A 17,059-nucleotide genomic window follows, 5' to 3' on the forward strand; every position below is an offset into this window, starting at 1 on the left:
AAATTAGCAACTTTCTTACCCTCACAGCATTCTCTAAGATCATTATTTGAGAGAGTGAAGAAGCACACAGTCCTCTCACTGAATACCACATCCTCTCTGGTCTGACAGGCCAAGGGAGAAGGAGCCCCAGAAAGACTGTGGGCAAGTGGCACCTGCAGCTCAGAGCCCCTCTGTCGTGTTCAGGCTCAGGACTTGCCCTCACCACCAGAGGCCTGGTAGCCGCCGCTGCCTCATTTCCCTCAGGAGAAACTTGTGCCACTTGAGATGCCAAGATGTGATGCCCCAGAGAAGGGCTCTGGGGAAAACGGTGGGCAGGACATGGGGCCCCATGCCTAGGCTCCTCCAGGGGGAAGTCACCTTCCTCACCTCCCACATGGTTACTTTGTGTCACAGAGAAAAGACCTCCACAAAGTTTCTTCAGAAGAAGACCAGTGAGGGCAGGATGCAGCTTAACAGAAGGAGCATGCATGAGGCCCTGGGTTTGATCTGGAGCTCGAAAAACAAAGAAAAGGAAATCTCAATGAGCAAAAAAAGAATTGCATAAAATGGCCAAAAACTCAGGGTTTTTGTGCTGTCAGTGTCATGACCCTATGATTAAAATACACAAATTGATGTCTGTACACCGAGGCTAAACCAGTCTTCACACAAATGGAAAAACCAATGTGAACATGGTAGAGAAGAAATAATCCATTTCTTAGAAGTCTGATAGGGCTAATCTTACTCGTAAAACCTTCAGAAAAAGAAAGTTCATGCTTTTTAATGCTAAATACTTCCCATAACCATTGATTTGACCTTTTCAGATTATCTTCCAGTAGAAATCCTCCACCCCTGGTAGCAGGGGTCTAGACCTATAATTCTTCAAAGAAGTTACATTACATCTCTTTACTGATCAGTGCCTTAACCCAGTGAAAAAATGCTCAAGGAACTTAATTCTTTAAAGATTAGGAAGATAGGGAAATTGTAGTTTTTCCCAGAATGACCTTTGTGGACTGGTTTCTAAAAAAGAATTTGGATTCTTTTCCAAGCACAGATGAGGGCCTGCCTAACCCTCCCTTTCAGCTGTGTAAACATTGAACATTCAAGCAGTTTGGAAAGAAAATAAGAATAAAACTTGTAAAACCAATGTAAAACTGAATAATGCAATTATATTATTGATTATTTCCCTTTAAAAATAGGCATTTTCTTCCAAAGAAAAGGCAGAAAAGCAAATTAGTTTTCTTTTTTCTGTGATATATGACAAACATAGAAAATAACAGTATTTATACATAAAATATTTGTTACTCTACAAGATCAGAGAAACTTCTCTAGTAATATACTATAGAAATGAGCCCTGAAAGTATAGCCTTAAAATATTTGTGTATGTAAATAGGTATGTAATTTAGCCATACATTTATTTATCTATTTATTTATTTGTGTGTATGTATGTATTTGGTACAGGGTCTCCCTACAGCAGCTTGGACTCATAGTGATCCTCCTGTTTTCAGCCTCCCCTGTGCTGGGATTATAGGTGTGCACCACTGAACCTGGGGCAGGGTGGTGCAGGGGATTGAACCCCGGTCCCTGTGCTTGCCAGGCAGGCGCTTAGTCTGCTGAGCTATCTTGCTGGTCCCATACTTTGCTTTAGAGAGAAGCTGCAGTTTCCGATTGCCTACAAACACAGCAGTCTTCACTAAGGCCTTATACCTAAAATCCATTTTTGTAATAAACACCAGACATATTTATAACCTTGTACATGAGGAAGCAATTACTGATTCTTCTTTAAGCACCAACTATAAAGTCAATCTCATTCATAGATGTCTGTATTACTTTCTTGATTTGTATTTCTGAACACATTCATCAATGGCTGGCTGTATTTTTAGGGCCGATGAATAACTAAAGAGAATGAATAGTAATAGATCCTCAGTTTATTTACAGTGTCGAGGGGAAATTTTCTGTAGGGTGTGATTGATGTAATCACAAATTTTAAGCCTTGCTTTTCCCAGTCAATTCCACAGCTAAGGTCCAGAGTCCTTCCCAGGAGGATGGCTTCCATGAACAAAGGCAAGCAAACGTCTGTCTGGTCACTACACGAAGCAAGCTAGATCAGATCAAGAAAGCGGCTGATTTTACCCAGTCTTGCACACAAAATGATTTAAAATTGCTTTATATATGGCTGTATAGAAATCGGCATTTTATCCCTGCCCCAAATTTGTTCTAATTTTGACTTTGTTATCAGCTGTTAGCATTACCGTTTAAATTTTTTAATATTAATTTTATTGAGAAAGAAGTAGCAGTGAGACAGTTTCAAAACAGGTTAGTAGGTCAGTTATAATAATTAGTACACTGTTAGCATTACCTGTGAGTCCCTCTTTCAAAGACAGAGAGTGGGCTAGAATAAAATACGTAAAGGAATCTTTGATATTCTCATTGATGCTTGTCTTCTGAGAGTAATACAAATTTTAAATAGTTTGTTTACTGCTTTGCCTGTTTTTAATGCCATGAGAAGAAAGGGCAGTAGCTTTTTCCTTTAAATTTCATAAACTGTTTTATGGGTTTTACAGTCTGCTTGGTCCTGCCAAAAAGAAGGTATAGGAGACTATTGTAAAACTAATTCATTAAAATTTCCTAATATAATGATCTACCTTCAAAAGAAGCAATTTAGTATTGTGATTAAAGAAGTCTTATCTTCATCCTCACTGGTAATGTTTTCCTTTGTCCCTATAGTTTCTTGGAGTCTAAGAATCTGGAAATAATAGAGTTCTAATGAAAACATTGCATAAGAATTGAGTAATAGTGATGGCATTAGTTTCTTTTTTGATACAACACAACATAAAAACTCTTAATAAATTTTAATTAGATCATGGGCAGTAATTTGGCTGTAACATTTGGTAGAAAGGAAATTAGATTACTTTCCAAGGCTAGCTACAAAATATTGATCAAAGACCTGTTCAGAGGCTATAAATCTGTTTCAACTTAGTCATTTGTATTATCAGAAAATGGGTATCATCATTTGTATTTTTCTATATCAGCTTGTTCTGTGTTTTTTCACAAAGAGATTGAGTTGTTAGAATACATTTTCAAGGATCAAGCAGCGCAGGGACTGGGATTCGATACCTGGCACCACATACCTCACTGGCCCTGCCCCCAGGGATACTGAGCCACCAGGACTGGGTGTAGTGGCGCACACCTGTAATCCCAACACTGGGGAAGCAGAAAACAAGAGGATTACCACAAGTCCGAGCTGCGTAGTGAGACCCTGTACCAAATATATAAAATAATAGTAATAGTAATAATAACCAGAACTAGAATTCTATACTGAGGATAGCTGACACTCATTATTTCATTCAAAGTCATGTATTTGCATCAATTTAAGTAGTTTTTCAGTGATGAAAGATTATCTTAGAAGTTGTAGGTTATTATAGTTGTTTTTCTCCTACTTTGTGCTGTTCAGAAAGGACTGGGGGCATGGTTGATTTAAGCAACCACCTAAGGGTTAAATAGCACACATGGCCCCAGGGCTCTGGTCAAGTGCTGGAGTAAAATTGTCATTTATTAAAGAAGGTGTTACAGGCTCCATAAAGAATGGCCCTAAATTTGGCAAGAGGGCAGATATGGAAACTTCTCACAGCCAAATTTACAAGAATAAAGTAATTGGTTAACATAAAAGTAAATGGCTTTGACAGATTTACACGCTTGGAGTGTGTTAGAAATCCACCAAATTCACGATTATCTTGAAGTGAAAGAATCTGACAGTGAAAGGGGGAAACCAAAAGGTTTTGTAAAGCAAATGCCACGGACCGGTCCCATCCCTTTTTTTCCACTGTGTTCCCTGCTCTGCGGTGCTATAGATTGGACTCATCTGTTCAACACTCCTTTGACTTTCCCCACTCTGTTCAGTTTTTTTTTTCAAAGTTTTATTGATAAGCAGATAGCAATGAGACAGTTTCAAATCAAATTGGAAGTACAGTTTCAACAAATAATACACTGCATATATTCTTCTTAGTGGTTAATTGCTGTACAAGATGAGGACTTGTGATCCTATTTACAAACACCATTACAACAAATCATTCTATTCATTAAGAGAATGCAACTATATATCTATCCCAACCACTTTGAATACACAGATACTAAATGGACATTCATAGGTATACCCCATTTTTTTCTAAGTTCCGTTATTGAATATTATAGGTGTGTAAACTCAGCAAAATATTCTAAAAGAGTCCAGTAGCCCATAATAGCATTGGGTCTTCTGTTTAACTGGCAATGTCAGAAATTATTGACCTGAGTCCCCCACAGCTCAACATAACAACATGGCTTTACTTCCTATATTTCGTCTTCATACTTTTCTACTGGATGGTTAAGACCAAGGTAAAGCAGAACCTATGCAACAAGAGTTGTAGCTTTTTGGTCTGAGAAGGTCAGTGAAATGCCCTCAGGATTTGTCCTGAGATCCTGTACCTCAGATTGTAGAACCTTTATCAGTGCAGCCATGTGGCTGAGTCATGGCCATTGCTTGGCCAATGTGCTCTCTGTGAAAGCCTGAGAGAGTGTGTTCTCCCCATGGACTCTCCTTAGGCCCACTCTACGTCATCGATTACTTTCCTCTTTGGCCCCATAATCCTCTTGATCAGAAAATTTGGGACACTACCGAGGTACATGACGTTACAGTACAAGTTCTCATATGTCCTGAGTCTTAATTGACCTTAGAAGGCTGGGGCCAAAAAGTTGGCTTTCCTTGCATCCCTCCTTTTTCTCTAATTATGGTCTGTCTGTTTAGTTTTAGATGTCAATCAACCCAAAGAAGAAAAGAAAGAGTGCTACTATAATCTCAATGACGCCAGTCTCTGTGATAATGTGTTGGCCCCCAATGTCACCAAACAAGAATGCTGCTGTACATCGGGCGCCGGGTGGGGCGATAACTGCGAGATCTTCCCTTGCCCAGTGCTGGGGACAGGTAAGAGTCACCCCGGTGTTACGGTGACATTTGCGTTTAGTTATGCGGAGTACATTGGCAGTGCCTGGCCTAAATTTGGTTATCACACTGAGGCCCTAGAATGATGCCATTCATAGCCTTGGTTGACTTCAGGCGGCACTGCCATATGGTGAGTGTCACCGAGGGTGGCACCATCACACTCTGCTCACATCAACTTGGATTCTTAACCTTTTGTCTACCAGAGAGTGCGCCACTAACAATCCGATTCTAGAGGATATCGTGGCAGGAAAATAATTGAATTTTATGACATTTTAAAATTAAGATCAGTCTTCTCTGCTAGCATTGATACAGCTTTCTCCATAAATACAGCTTGTATATTTAAGCTAAAATTTGTGATATGAGCTCTTACTAAACCTTTAAAATACCAGATATCACAGTGATGTAAAAAGTTATCATACCAAGTATTATGACCAAGTGAAGTGAGAGGGTTTTCCAGAAACTTACAAGTAAGGTCATGACACCGTTTGATGCATTTCCACTGAACTCATAACGTTTTGTAATTCTGTTGAATTTATTTGCCTGCCGTTGCTTTGAAAAAGTTACTGAATCTGAGAAAGCAAAACTAGAATTAAAATGTGCAGTCAGGGAGGACATTAATTCTTTTTCAATTCATTTCTCCTTTGTTTTTGTCTCTCCTGCCATCAGCTGAGTTCACGGAAATGTGTCCCCGAGGGAAAGGCTTTGTCCCTGCTGGAGAATCCTCTTTTGACATCGGTGCTGAGAACTATAAAGGTCAGCGTCTAGGGGAAATGAATTTTTTTTTAAAAAAACTGCCAGACAGCTGAGCAAAATCTTGGCGTGGGTTATACAGAGTCAGAGTTCTGTTGAGCCATGGAAACTGATCGCAAAACTCTTAATTCTGCCGCTGAAGGAAGGTCTCTGTGACCTCTGACAGGATTGTGGCTTGGGTCAAGATGTGTAGGGCTGTGGGCTTGGCAACAGAGGTCAGTTAATCTGAACATCCATCTCATCATTTCTGAGATACAAATAATGTTTTGAGGGCTACAAGAAGGATTAAGGTATGTGTATGACGACTTAGCACAAAAATCTATACTCAATAGGCACTTAAAGTCATTATGTTATACTACAGGCATATTAGAAATTATACATTATGACTATATTGATTTGATTGTCAGGATTATCTTTATTGTAATCAACAAGCTAAGGATCTTGCTTTTTTATAACTTACTACTCTATTTCTAGAAGCTTTTAGTAATAGCCACAGGTTCATAATGAATAAAGAGGAGTAAAAAAGGAAACAAAGGCAGATGTTTTATATATTTAATGCTGCTACTGTATAATTTGAAATTCAGTGTGCACACACTTAATTTTGGTGAATATTTACATATATGAATATTTCCTCTTCATTCACTTTTGACATTTTCATGATGTAGTATGACCTTTTCCATACAAAGATTTGTTTTCCTCTTTGTTTAATATTGAAAAATGCTATGTGGCTGGTAAAGAGGCTATAAAAATATTTTTCTGGCCCATCCATTTTTAGAAGACTGTGGTTTAAATAATATGAAGTAATTGAGTAGCTAGGTAAGATTTTCCATTTGTGTTTTGAAAATATATAGATGCTATATATTTATTTCAACAAATAATAAGAAAACCTAGTTTGTAATCAGCATTGAATGGTTTTTAAATTCACAAATATCACATTGTATATTATTGCAGGAATGTAGTTAAATTTTGCTTCATATTATGGGAAAAAACACTTGAACTCTAAAGTCAGTCTTTCTTTTATATAAAAGTAAATTCCACTGCTCTCTGCCTGACTGTACTGTAAGTGGCTGAAAGAATACCAGGGTTAGGTTCTAACAGCCCTGAACGCTACACCTGTTGTGTGTAAATCTGAGTCCTCCTCAGTGAGTCTCTAATTTTCAGAAGGAGGACTAGATGCCTTAGCGTCAGAGTGCTAGAAGTGATGCTAATAAAAGCAACAAATAAATTTTGAGCATCTGCTTTGGCTAGAGGGTGTGCCGAGTCTTACACATGGGTTACCTTATTAATCCTTTCTGTCTTACTTGTTTGGTCTTCCTTTTAGCTCCAGTTTATCATGTACAAACTGTCGTAAGCATTCTTAATTCTCTGGTGCTAGGGATGTGCCTGCCAACCCCCTAGCAAGTCGCGCCTTCACAGGCCTCTGGGTATCACCAGGAAAGTCTTTTTTTCAACTTGAAGGCTCTCTCTGACATCCTTGTACAACTCAGCCAGTGAATGAGCTGAATGAGCCCAGGTATAATTTTGCAGAAGGGCACATTTCTCCATTTTTGGTGCTCTATGGAACATACAGGTATTTCATTCACTATGTGACAGCATCCGAGACACCTTCATCCCAGCCTAGCGTGGTAATGCATGCTTGTAATTCCTGCACTCTGGACACTGAAGCTGGAGGATTGAGAGTTCAGGGCCTGTCTGGGCTATATAACAAATTCAAGGTTTGCTTGGACTACATATTGAAACCCTATCTCAAAAAGAAAAGAAAGCTGATGATGAAGAATGAGGGAGAGGGGAACAAAACTGTTGTCTTATTTTTCTACTTTCTGAGACAAAATACCCAACACCCAGAAGTTAAAAGAGGAAGGGTTAGGGCCAGCCAAATAGCCCAGTGGATTAAAGTGCCTGCAAGCAGGCGCAGGGGCTGGGGGTTCAATCCCTGGGTCTGCTGTGTCAGTCCTGCCCCCAGGGCGTGCTGAGAATGTGATTGAGGCAGGGCATGGTGGTGCGCACCTGTAATCCCAGCTCTTGTGAGGCTGTAAACAGGCAGATCACTACGAGTCTGACCTGGTAGTGAGATCTGAACACCCTGCAGACACTTCCCTAAAATACAAAAAAATAAAAAATAAAATAAATAAAAAAGGAAGGGTTTGTAGTATTTCAGCTCAGAGTTTGTAGAGCTTTCCATCCACAGTGGGCTGGTCCCAAGGCAGGGTAGGGTGGTAGGGGGGCATCGCAGAGGAGCAGACCATGCAGTGCAGGCTGGCGACGGGGCAGGAGCCAGCAGCCAGCCTTTCCCTTTCGTCTCTTCTGGACTGTCAGGTGTTTTGAGAGGTGCCGCCTGGAGCTATGCTAATTCCAATCTGTGGACTAACAGTGCCCCTCAGCCTTCATCCAAGGATCCCTCAAGCCAGATGCAGCCTGCTCCAGGATGCCCCACGGATGAGCACTCAGTGCTCTGGAGGCTCCTCGGGCTGCAGACCACAGCCATCATATTTACAAATACACCTCTTTCTGAGAAGGTTGAGACTTTTGCTCCATGGACAGCTGCATCTGTTGTGTTTCTCCACCTGTGCTTTAGGCCTAATTTTAAGACTGCTGTATTGCTGTGTCTTGTTAGATTCTTTGGACTATACATAACAATTTTTAATTTGAGGCTCAATATTCTCACCCTCCTCTTAACAGGAAGATCAAAACTATCTCTTCTGTGTATTTTCTCTGTCTCTCCCCCCCCCCGTAGATGCTGACGAATGCCTACTTTTTGGACAAGAAATCTGCAAAAATGGTTTCTGTTTGAACACCCAGCCTGGTTATGAATGCTACTGTAAGCAAGGGACGTACTACGATCCTGTCAGACTGCAGTGCTTTGGTAAGTCCTGAGAGGATCTAGTATGGTGTGCGCTGAAAAGATACAGATGGAAAAAATATTAAACCAAAAGCGATTTCTTTGAATCCAAACCGTGTGCTGCAGAGATGTGTGAATGTTTTATGGATATCTTTCTTGAGCAAGATTTAGGAAATAAAGCTCCTCGCCCCAGCTGAGTGGATTTCAAACAATGAGTTAGTATTCAGTGTGGAATTGCAATTCAGGGCACTGGTGGAGCTGGAGTTTTCTTTGGGTCTGTGGGACCTTCTGTTTCATCATTCAGACTGTACACGTCAAAGTCGTTTTTCAATACTGCCACAGACTTCAGTACTTAAGCAGAAAACCATATACACCCGGCAGGAAAGGAAACAATTTTAAAGACATCATAAAAAGGTATTTTATCTTAAGTTTCTAGGTGTATCCTGTTCATAGGTGTTTTCTTTCCATATAATATCAATGTTGGCAGTGGTTGTGGGGTTTTTCCAGTTAGTACAGTTGACATTTTTTTTTTTTTTAGCATCAGAGCTGTTCTCTTTTGGAAGATGTATAGTTAATTAAAATGTGACCACTCCTGGGATGTGTTGATGGTGATAAGTGTGTGAGGTACAACTGATTGCTGATTTCCTTTAATAATTTTTTCTCTGTAGATATGGATGAATGTCAAGACCCCAACAGTTGTATTGATGGCCAGTGTGTGAATACAGAAGGCTCTTACAACTGCTTCTGTACCCACCCGATGGTCCTGGATGCTTCAGAAAAAAGATGCATACAGCCAACTGAGTCAAATGGTATGCTGGGGTGGGTGAGGCAAACCCATGTCCAGGGAAGTGTGAATTGTAAGGCTTTCCTGTTAACTAAAATGTGAACAGCACAAAAACAGTTTCTTGTGTATGTTGAAATAAGGTACTAAGAGAAATAGTAAGATACATATGAGGATGGAGGAGATTTAATATCCTGAAATGTGCTCATGAGATGGACAGCAGGGGCTGGCCAGATAGCTCAGTGGACTAAAGCACCTGCTTAGGCAGAGTGCAGTGACCTGGTTCAATCCCCAGCATGCCATACCAGCCCCATCCCTGGGGAGCTCTGACATGGCTATTGAGACTGGGCCTGGTGGCATGCGCCTGTAATCCCAGCACTTGGGAGGCTGAAAACAGGAGGATCACTACAAGTGGGATCTACCTAGTGAGACCTTGTACACCCTGTAGACTCTGTACTAAATACAAAAATAAATAAATAAAAGAAATGGACAACAGGGTACAGAGTGGTACAGGGCAGATGGCAGAGCTGCTGCTGTGTACCTGAGGGTTCATCACGCTTGACCTTCAGAGGTATCAGAGGAAGCTCCGTGTTCAGAGGAGAACCAGGTGCCCTTCATTGGTATGGAAGATGTAGGTGAGGCTGGGCAGAACACAGCGTGCAACCCCACAAGGTAATACAGCCCAGAAGTCCATGGGTAGATCCCCATTCAGCTTGCTGCAGTGGCATGTCATTGACCATTGTCCCCATCAAGTCATCACTCGGAGATTACTTCTTTCAGGTGAAGTTTATTAAAACATGGAAAGGTTGGAATAGAGTTGAGGACTCTAGGATGCAGTGTCACTAATCTTGGGCTTTTGCAGATGAAAAAAAAGTGATTGAAAAAATTTTATAGAGAAAGCAATGGTGGGAATGACAGAGAAATAGGGTGAAAAGTGAAAATAAGAATTAGAAGTTGCTGAGGACAGGAAAGAGAATGGGGCTTATTAAGTCATGATGGGACACTGAGGAGGAGGCCTGGCTGGAACAGGATGAGCAGGGTGAACTCCATCTGATGGAATGACATACTCAGTTGGAGTTGACACAGGTTTTGTCTGTGGAAGAGCCACACCGCATTCAGACTTCTTGGAAGTCACCCTTAGAAGTAGGGATGGAAACTTTGAGACTCACTGGGTTCTACCACCACAGTGAAGAAATGGGAACAGCAGTGCCATTGTCATGGAACCATGCCTTTCCTTTTAGAACAAATAGAAGAAACTGATGTCTACCAAGATCTGTGCTGGGAACATCTGAGTGAAGAGTACGTGTGTAGCCGTCCCCTGGTGGGCAAGCAGACGACGTACACCGAGTGCTGCTGTCTGTATGGAGAGGCCTGGGGCATGCAGTGTGCCCTGTGCCCCATGAAGGACTCAGGTGAGCCGCGCGTGATTTCTTCTGCAGGGGGCCAGTGGGACAGATCTCACCACCTTTGGAGCCTGACATTTTTCTTAGGTATCTTTATTCCTTATATCTTATTTTATTACAGGTGTGAGTATCTGGAGGGTGGGGAGGAGATTAGGATTGTATAAACATATGGCTTCTGGTTTGCCTCCACACCAGACCCTGTTATTAATTTTAGAAACTAGCATTCCATTTCCCCAAAGAATGATTAATGACCCGAAGAAGCGTAACTCAGCCATCAGTGGCATAGGTTTATAGAATTTATATTTCCTGGTACTTCATTTTTTCCTACATTCCTAACAACTTCTAAATAGAGCAAAAAGTACTAGACCGTAGAGAATCTTTGTAGGTAAAAGTCCAGATTTTTATGTCAATCTCTGTTTTAAAAATATTTTCTTTTCATGCTTCCTAGCCACAGCCCTGTCTTCCAGGTCTGATACTCTGTTCTCACCTTGGTTCAATCAGCTGTATATACTTCCGGTGGAATTTTTGATCTCCTGGGTATCTGTTTGAATCTGGTTCTTAGATTCTGTTTCTTTCCTATGTTGGACATTAGTGGTTTCCATCGATTTGCTAAGCTCCTCTATTTTATTATCTGTGTCTATTGCTAGATCACTGGGCAGGTCCTTCATCTTGATCGGTATCTCTTTTTTACCTGAGGGATTATTTCTGATCCGATTTTCTCCATAGCTGCATTGACCTGGTTATTTACTTCTGTGGTTACCATTTCTGCAAGTTCTGATGGGTGGCTTCTGATATCCTCTTTCTTCTTGTCCCTGGACTTGTCCTGGTTGGGCTGGAGATCTAGGGTTGCGTTTTGCTTCTGTATTTCGTCATTTTATGTTTTGTTTAAATTTTAATTTGTGTTTTGTGTTGAAGCTTATAAGTTGCCTATGGTAGAGAGCTTCATCACTAGTATTGAGGCTTCGCTACGAAACATCAATTCCTGGGTGTTGTCTCCATGCCTAGCTGGCTCTTGGCCTGTGTCTGTTCCACAGTTCTACCTTCTCAGTTTATCAGGGATGAGTAGTTGCCATCTGTTTGGCCTAGCACCCAGTCCTTTGGTCCTGCACTGTGGTGGTGATTGTGACCCCAAACAGTCACAGTGTTGTCACACAAGAGAGCACAATTGATGATAATGGGTATGACAGCCCGGCTGAAGCAGTAGAATTAGCAGTTGTAGTAACATTGCGCACAGCCTAGAAACTGACAAATTCTAGGTTGTTCATTTGGTACCTTTAACCAGAGGAACAAGATCTACTGCTAAACAGCAAAATCTATCCTGAGCCAGGAACTTGTGTGCAATGAATTTCCCCGTAGTCAAGTGACTTTACCCTGTTGGAGGGAGACAAAGATGGCTGGGGGACAAAGCAAAGAGATCAAGATATGTAGTAGAGGCAAGACTGGAGGACAAAGGATGATGGCCGAAGCTTTGGGAAATTGGAGGAGGAGAGACAGGAAGAAAAGAATGAAGAAGAAAGTGAAAAAATATCAAAGCAAACCAGAAAGACTAGAGAGAATGTATACTCAGTTAAACAGATCAAAAACCAAGAAAGAAAGTCAAGGGAAGAGAGTAGAGGCAAGCAAAGCAAGCAATTAAAAAAAAAAAAAAAAAACTGACAGAAAAAGGGAAAGAAAAAAGTTAGTAATAACCTTCCTCTGGTGTCCAGAGTTCTGTGCTGGCATCCAGATCAGAGTCCATCCATGCTGGGTGACCCCACCAAGCCTGCAGTTGTTCGTGCTGGGTGTCGGGCTGATCTCAGCCTCCAGCTATGGGGGCTGGGGCCAGGAGCCTCCAGCCTTTCCGTATGTCCTTGGTGGCCCACCCCGTCCTTCTGCTGGATGTCTTTGCATCTCTCCCCCAGTTGCTGTGGTGCCCTCAGAGACCGCTGAGGCTGCTGTTCCTCTTCCATGTCTCTGCGTCCCTGTGCTCTGGCACTCTTGCTGCAGCGCAGGGTGGGCGGGAGGGGTGCCGTGGGCTGTGCGCTGCTCCTGCCTCTGTGGTGGAGACAGCTCAAGCCGGCTTGGTCCCGCTTTGGTATTCTCTCCAGCAGGGGGAATGCTGTCCTCCCCTGGCCGCTGTGCCATGCCATGTGGCTGCTTAGGCTCCGTGCGTTGGTGTCCCTCGCTGAAGCCACTGGTCGCAGGGCAGGAGGGTGGTGCTGCTGCGCTCACTACCTTGACCTCCCTCTGTCACTGCTGTGGCCCCTGACCTTGCTGTCCCTAGAGGTTCCATGAATCTCTATTTGAGAGAGATCAACCAAGCATCCCTAGTCCAAAAGATGAGACTTTGGAGCATTTTGGATTTGGAGATTAGAGAGTACTAATGCTTCACAAAAAATGTCTATGAAAATAATCTCAATTTCTGAAAGACTAAAGTCAGAACTATATCTGGTCCAATCCGTTTTGGCTAAGAGTTATATATGAGATTAGAAAAAGAATGAGAATAGACAATAAGTAGAAATGTCGCTGAAAAAAAAAATCTGCTTTCAAGATTTATGTCAGGGATTACTTTTTTTTTTTCCTGTATTTTAGGGAAGGGTCTACAGGGTGTTCAGGGTCTCACTACTAGATCGGACTCATAGTGATCCACCTGTTTACAACCTCCCAAGAGCTGGGATTACAGACCTGTGCAGCCACGCCCAGTCTTATATCTGGGGAAGAAACCATTGGTTAAATAAAAAACATGAAATGGACTAAAGCCCCAGTTTTAGCCCATCTCCTGGTCATGGAGGATGACTAGTCCAGTTAATTCCAGTAATTACCAATTGATTAAATAGAATATTTCTTTCAAGCTATTTAATAAATGGGATTTCTGGCTTAGGAAAAAAAAAAAAAAAAAGAAAACTTAAACTACTATAGCGTGAAACCAGTATAGCAGAGAATAGAAAGCAAATACATAAAGCAATAGAGGGCAGCTATCACAGCCCAAAATTGGAGAGAGGACAGGTGTTGGGGCGAGCCCAGCCCAGTCCCCAGCCACCGCGTGAGCAGAGCAAACAGCTCCGTTCTGTGTGAAATGGGCGTCTCCATCCCTGTCTCACTGGGTTGTGGTGAGGGTGTAGGAAGAGCAGGTTCTGATCCCGAGCCTCACTGTTTGTTGTCTTGGGCACTGGAGCAAGTGCTGCAGGGAGAAGGAGCAGAGGAGTGAATGCAGGTAGGTGTTGGGGCACATGCCTGCAAGCCTAACCCAGTGGGAGGCTGTGACAGGGAGACCACAAGTTAAAGATGAACCTGGGCAACTTACTGAGACCCTGCCTGAAAATAACAAAAAAGGGTACAGGATGTAGCTCAATGCAGAGGCCTTCGGTTTAGGCCTAGTACTCGAAAAAAAAATGTGGGTGCCATGAGGGTTGAGCCATAGTTCTTTAACACTCCAATGCTTATTTCACTTATGAAGTGTTTTCACTGCTGAATTTTTCAAATGAATGTATATTTTTAAAGAATTAATATAGCTTAAGATGTTGTGTCCCATGCCACCTGCCCCCCACATGATTGAATTCTGCTCTTTAAAGATGTGCACGTTGAAAAAGTTTGATTTTAATTTTTCCTACACAGCAATAAAATATTGCAGATTGGGGCCGGGGAGATGGCTCAGTGGAATAAGCGCTTCCCCGGCAAGCGCAAGGGCCTGAGTTCAATCCCTGGTTCCGGGGGGGGGGCGGGGGGAGGAAAAAAAAATATATATATATATTGCAGATCACACTGGCCACGCCGCTGGGAGCACTGAGCCGGCCACTGAGTCAGGTTATGGTGGTGCATGCCTGTAATCCCAGTGCTCGGGGAGGCTGAAAACAGGAGGATCACTACGAGTCCAAGCTGCGTAGTAAGACCCTGTACCAAATATTTATATATATCATATTAATCTCGAATAATATCTCGAATTAATATTTCAAACAGGAATCAGTAAATCAGTATCACTGGTTTAAAACATACTTTAGTGTTGCTTTGCATCTCAACATCTCCAAAAGTGGAGTCACTTGATGATAGCGACTCAAAATAGCCACAAGCTGTTTGTTTTTGCTGTTACATTTTTAAACTCTATTACATGAGGATGTATTATGCAGTCTGTGGTATCACAGAGTTGATGAAAGATTGTCGCTTTTAAATCGCTTCCCAGGAGACACTGTGCTTTACTGAGCCGCACCTTGTCTTGGCGGCTGGGGTTCCCCCCAACCTTTCCCTGCAGTTCTGAAATTCTTCTTATAAATCATGGTGTAGTGAACTTCCCTGTACATACCAGAAGGAGTACTTTAGTTGTCTTCTTTCTTCTTCCTCCTCCTCTTCTTTCTTCATCTTTTTTTTTTTTTTGCAGTACTGGGAATTGAACTCCGGAGCCTGCGCTTGCCATGCAAGTGCTTATTCTCCTGAGCTATTTCCCTGGCCCCAGAAGAAGTACTTTAGCAAGAAGATTGTTACAAATAAAAATACTGGGCTATTTATTATTTCCCAAAAATATTGTAGAAATTAAAACTTTTCTTGGCAATATCCAGAAATGCCTCTTGCCTCTTACACTTCTACCAATGGGTAGCTCCACCCTTTAAATTCTTTGTCTTGATTGGTTTTTGGTCCTGGAGATTGACCTGGGCTTTTTCCATGCTAGCCCACCAGCTGCACCACTAAGTTATACCCCCCGGCTCTATAAAATAGTTCCTACCAGACCTACGTGCTTTTCCATTTGTTTCTAGGGAACTTGAGTATGTTTTCATCTTTATAGGTGATCTGTATTTTTCTGTCAGTTCTGTATACCCTTTGTCCATTTTTGATGGATCTTGTCTTATTTGTAGACGTTTTGTGCATATTCTGTTCATAGTGCTGATACTGGATTATTGAAACTTCTTTATAAAGGGGTTTGCATATATTTGAATTTTAGTATCTAATCTGATCATGTGATAGTAAAGATTGCCTGTGACGCTCATAAACTAGTGCCTTTGATAATCAAATTTAATCGACTGGATGTTTTTTTAATTTAAAAACTAGGTGTCCTCTATCAAAAATATTTTCAAATATAACTAAAATCCAAAGATCTCATAAAATATTCAGTTACCTCATAGCATCTGAGCATGAGTAAAAGACGGAAAAATGAAGGAATCATTCTCAATCTAAAATTTTCTCCTCCAAACCTTTGCTTCATACACATTAATGGGCATGTCAGTTATTTAGGGATCTTGTTTTAAAAATTTACATTTCACTAGAAGTATGTTAGAGAAAAGACATCCTCTTAACAAATGGTACTAGGAAAATTGGATACCTACTTGCGGAAGATGGAAATCAAACTCCTATCTCACACCCTTTATAAAAATAAACTCAAAATGGATCAAAGAGACAAAACCTGAAACTTGGAACTTGCTAATAGAAGGTGCAGACGGCTGGGCATGAGGGCACGTGCCTATAATCTCTGCACTTGTGAGATTGAGGCAGGAGGATTACCGTGAGTTCAAGGCCAGTCTAAGTACATGATGAGACCCTGTCACCAGAACAAAAGGAAAGAAGAAAACAGAGAGGGGGAATGAAGACAAAGGCCAAGACTTCCTGACTAGGGCCTTAGCAGCAGCAATCAGTGAATGGGACCTCATCAAATTAGAACATTTCTGCCAAGCAAGGAAAACAACTAGCAGAGTAAAGGGACGGCCTACAGAATGAGAGAAAAGTTTTACCAAGTATTCTTCTGATGGAAGATTAGTATATAGAATATGTAAGAAATTATTAAAAACACCAAAAAAATCAAATAGCCTAGTCAGTAAGCGGGCAAATGAATTCAACAGACATTTCTCAAAAGAAGCATGAATAGTCAATGCATATATAAAAAGCACTTCAATCTCTTTAGCCCTTAGAGAGGCGTAAATCAAAGCTAGACTGAGATTCCATCTTGTCCTAGTCAGAATGGCTATTCAACACTCAGAAATCCATAAGTGCGGGTGAAAATTCAGAGCAAAGAGGAATGCTTCCTCACTGCTGGTAGGAGCCTAAATTAGTACACTTGTGGAAATCATTATGGAAGTTCCTCAAAAATTAGAAGGCCAGTGAGATAGCTCAGCAGACTAAGCACCTGCTTAGGCAAGCACAGGAGTGGGGTTCAGTGCCCGGCACCACATGCTGTGCTGGCCCTGCCCCTGGGCGTGCTGAGCCTGCCACCAAGACTGGGCGTGGTGGCTCAGGCCTGTAATGCCAGCTCTGGAGAGGCTGAAAACAGGAGGATCACTCTGAGAACAAGCTGCACAGTGAGGCCCTGTACCACATACATTAAAAAAAAAAAAAAAAAACAAAAAAACAAAACAAAAAAACTGAAATTAGAGCTA

General features: G+C 41.7%; 1 protein-coding gene and 1 pseudogene across 4 annotated transcripts in view; one reads left to right on the forward strand and one right to left on the reverse strand.

The window, feature by feature from the left end:
- Ltbp1 (latent transforming growth factor beta binding protein 1) overlaps window positions 1-17,059 on the forward strand; it is a 239,592-nt gene that overhangs the window by 202,988 nt on the left and 19,545 nt on the right. For all 4 annotated transcript variants that reach the window (XM_004627602.2, XM_023711174.1, XM_023711172.1 and 1 more), the window contains 5 exons: window positions 4,757-4,933; window positions 5,618-5,704; window positions 8,436-8,564; window positions 9,209-9,349; window positions 10,563-10,733. In XM_004627602.2, the coding sequence (XP_004627659.1) occupies window positions 4,757-4,933; window positions 5,618-5,704; window positions 8,436-8,564; window positions 9,209-9,349; window positions 10,563-10,733 (705 nt within the window). The remainder of the gene's footprint in view (window positions 1-4,756; window positions 4,934-5,617; window positions 5,705-8,435; window positions 8,565-9,208; window positions 9,350-10,562; window positions 10,734-17,059) is intronic.
- On the reverse strand, window positions 1,259-1,346 carry LOC111815733 (annotated as a pseudogene).

Source organism: Octodon degus, unplaced genomic scaffold, assembly GCF_000260255.1.
Source record: "Octodon degus isolate 3935 unplaced genomic scaffold, OctDeg1.0 scaffold00020, whole genome shotgun sequence".
Classification (NCBI taxonomy): domain Eukaryota; kingdom Metazoa; phylum Chordata; class Mammalia; order Rodentia; family Octodontidae; genus Octodon; species Octodon degus.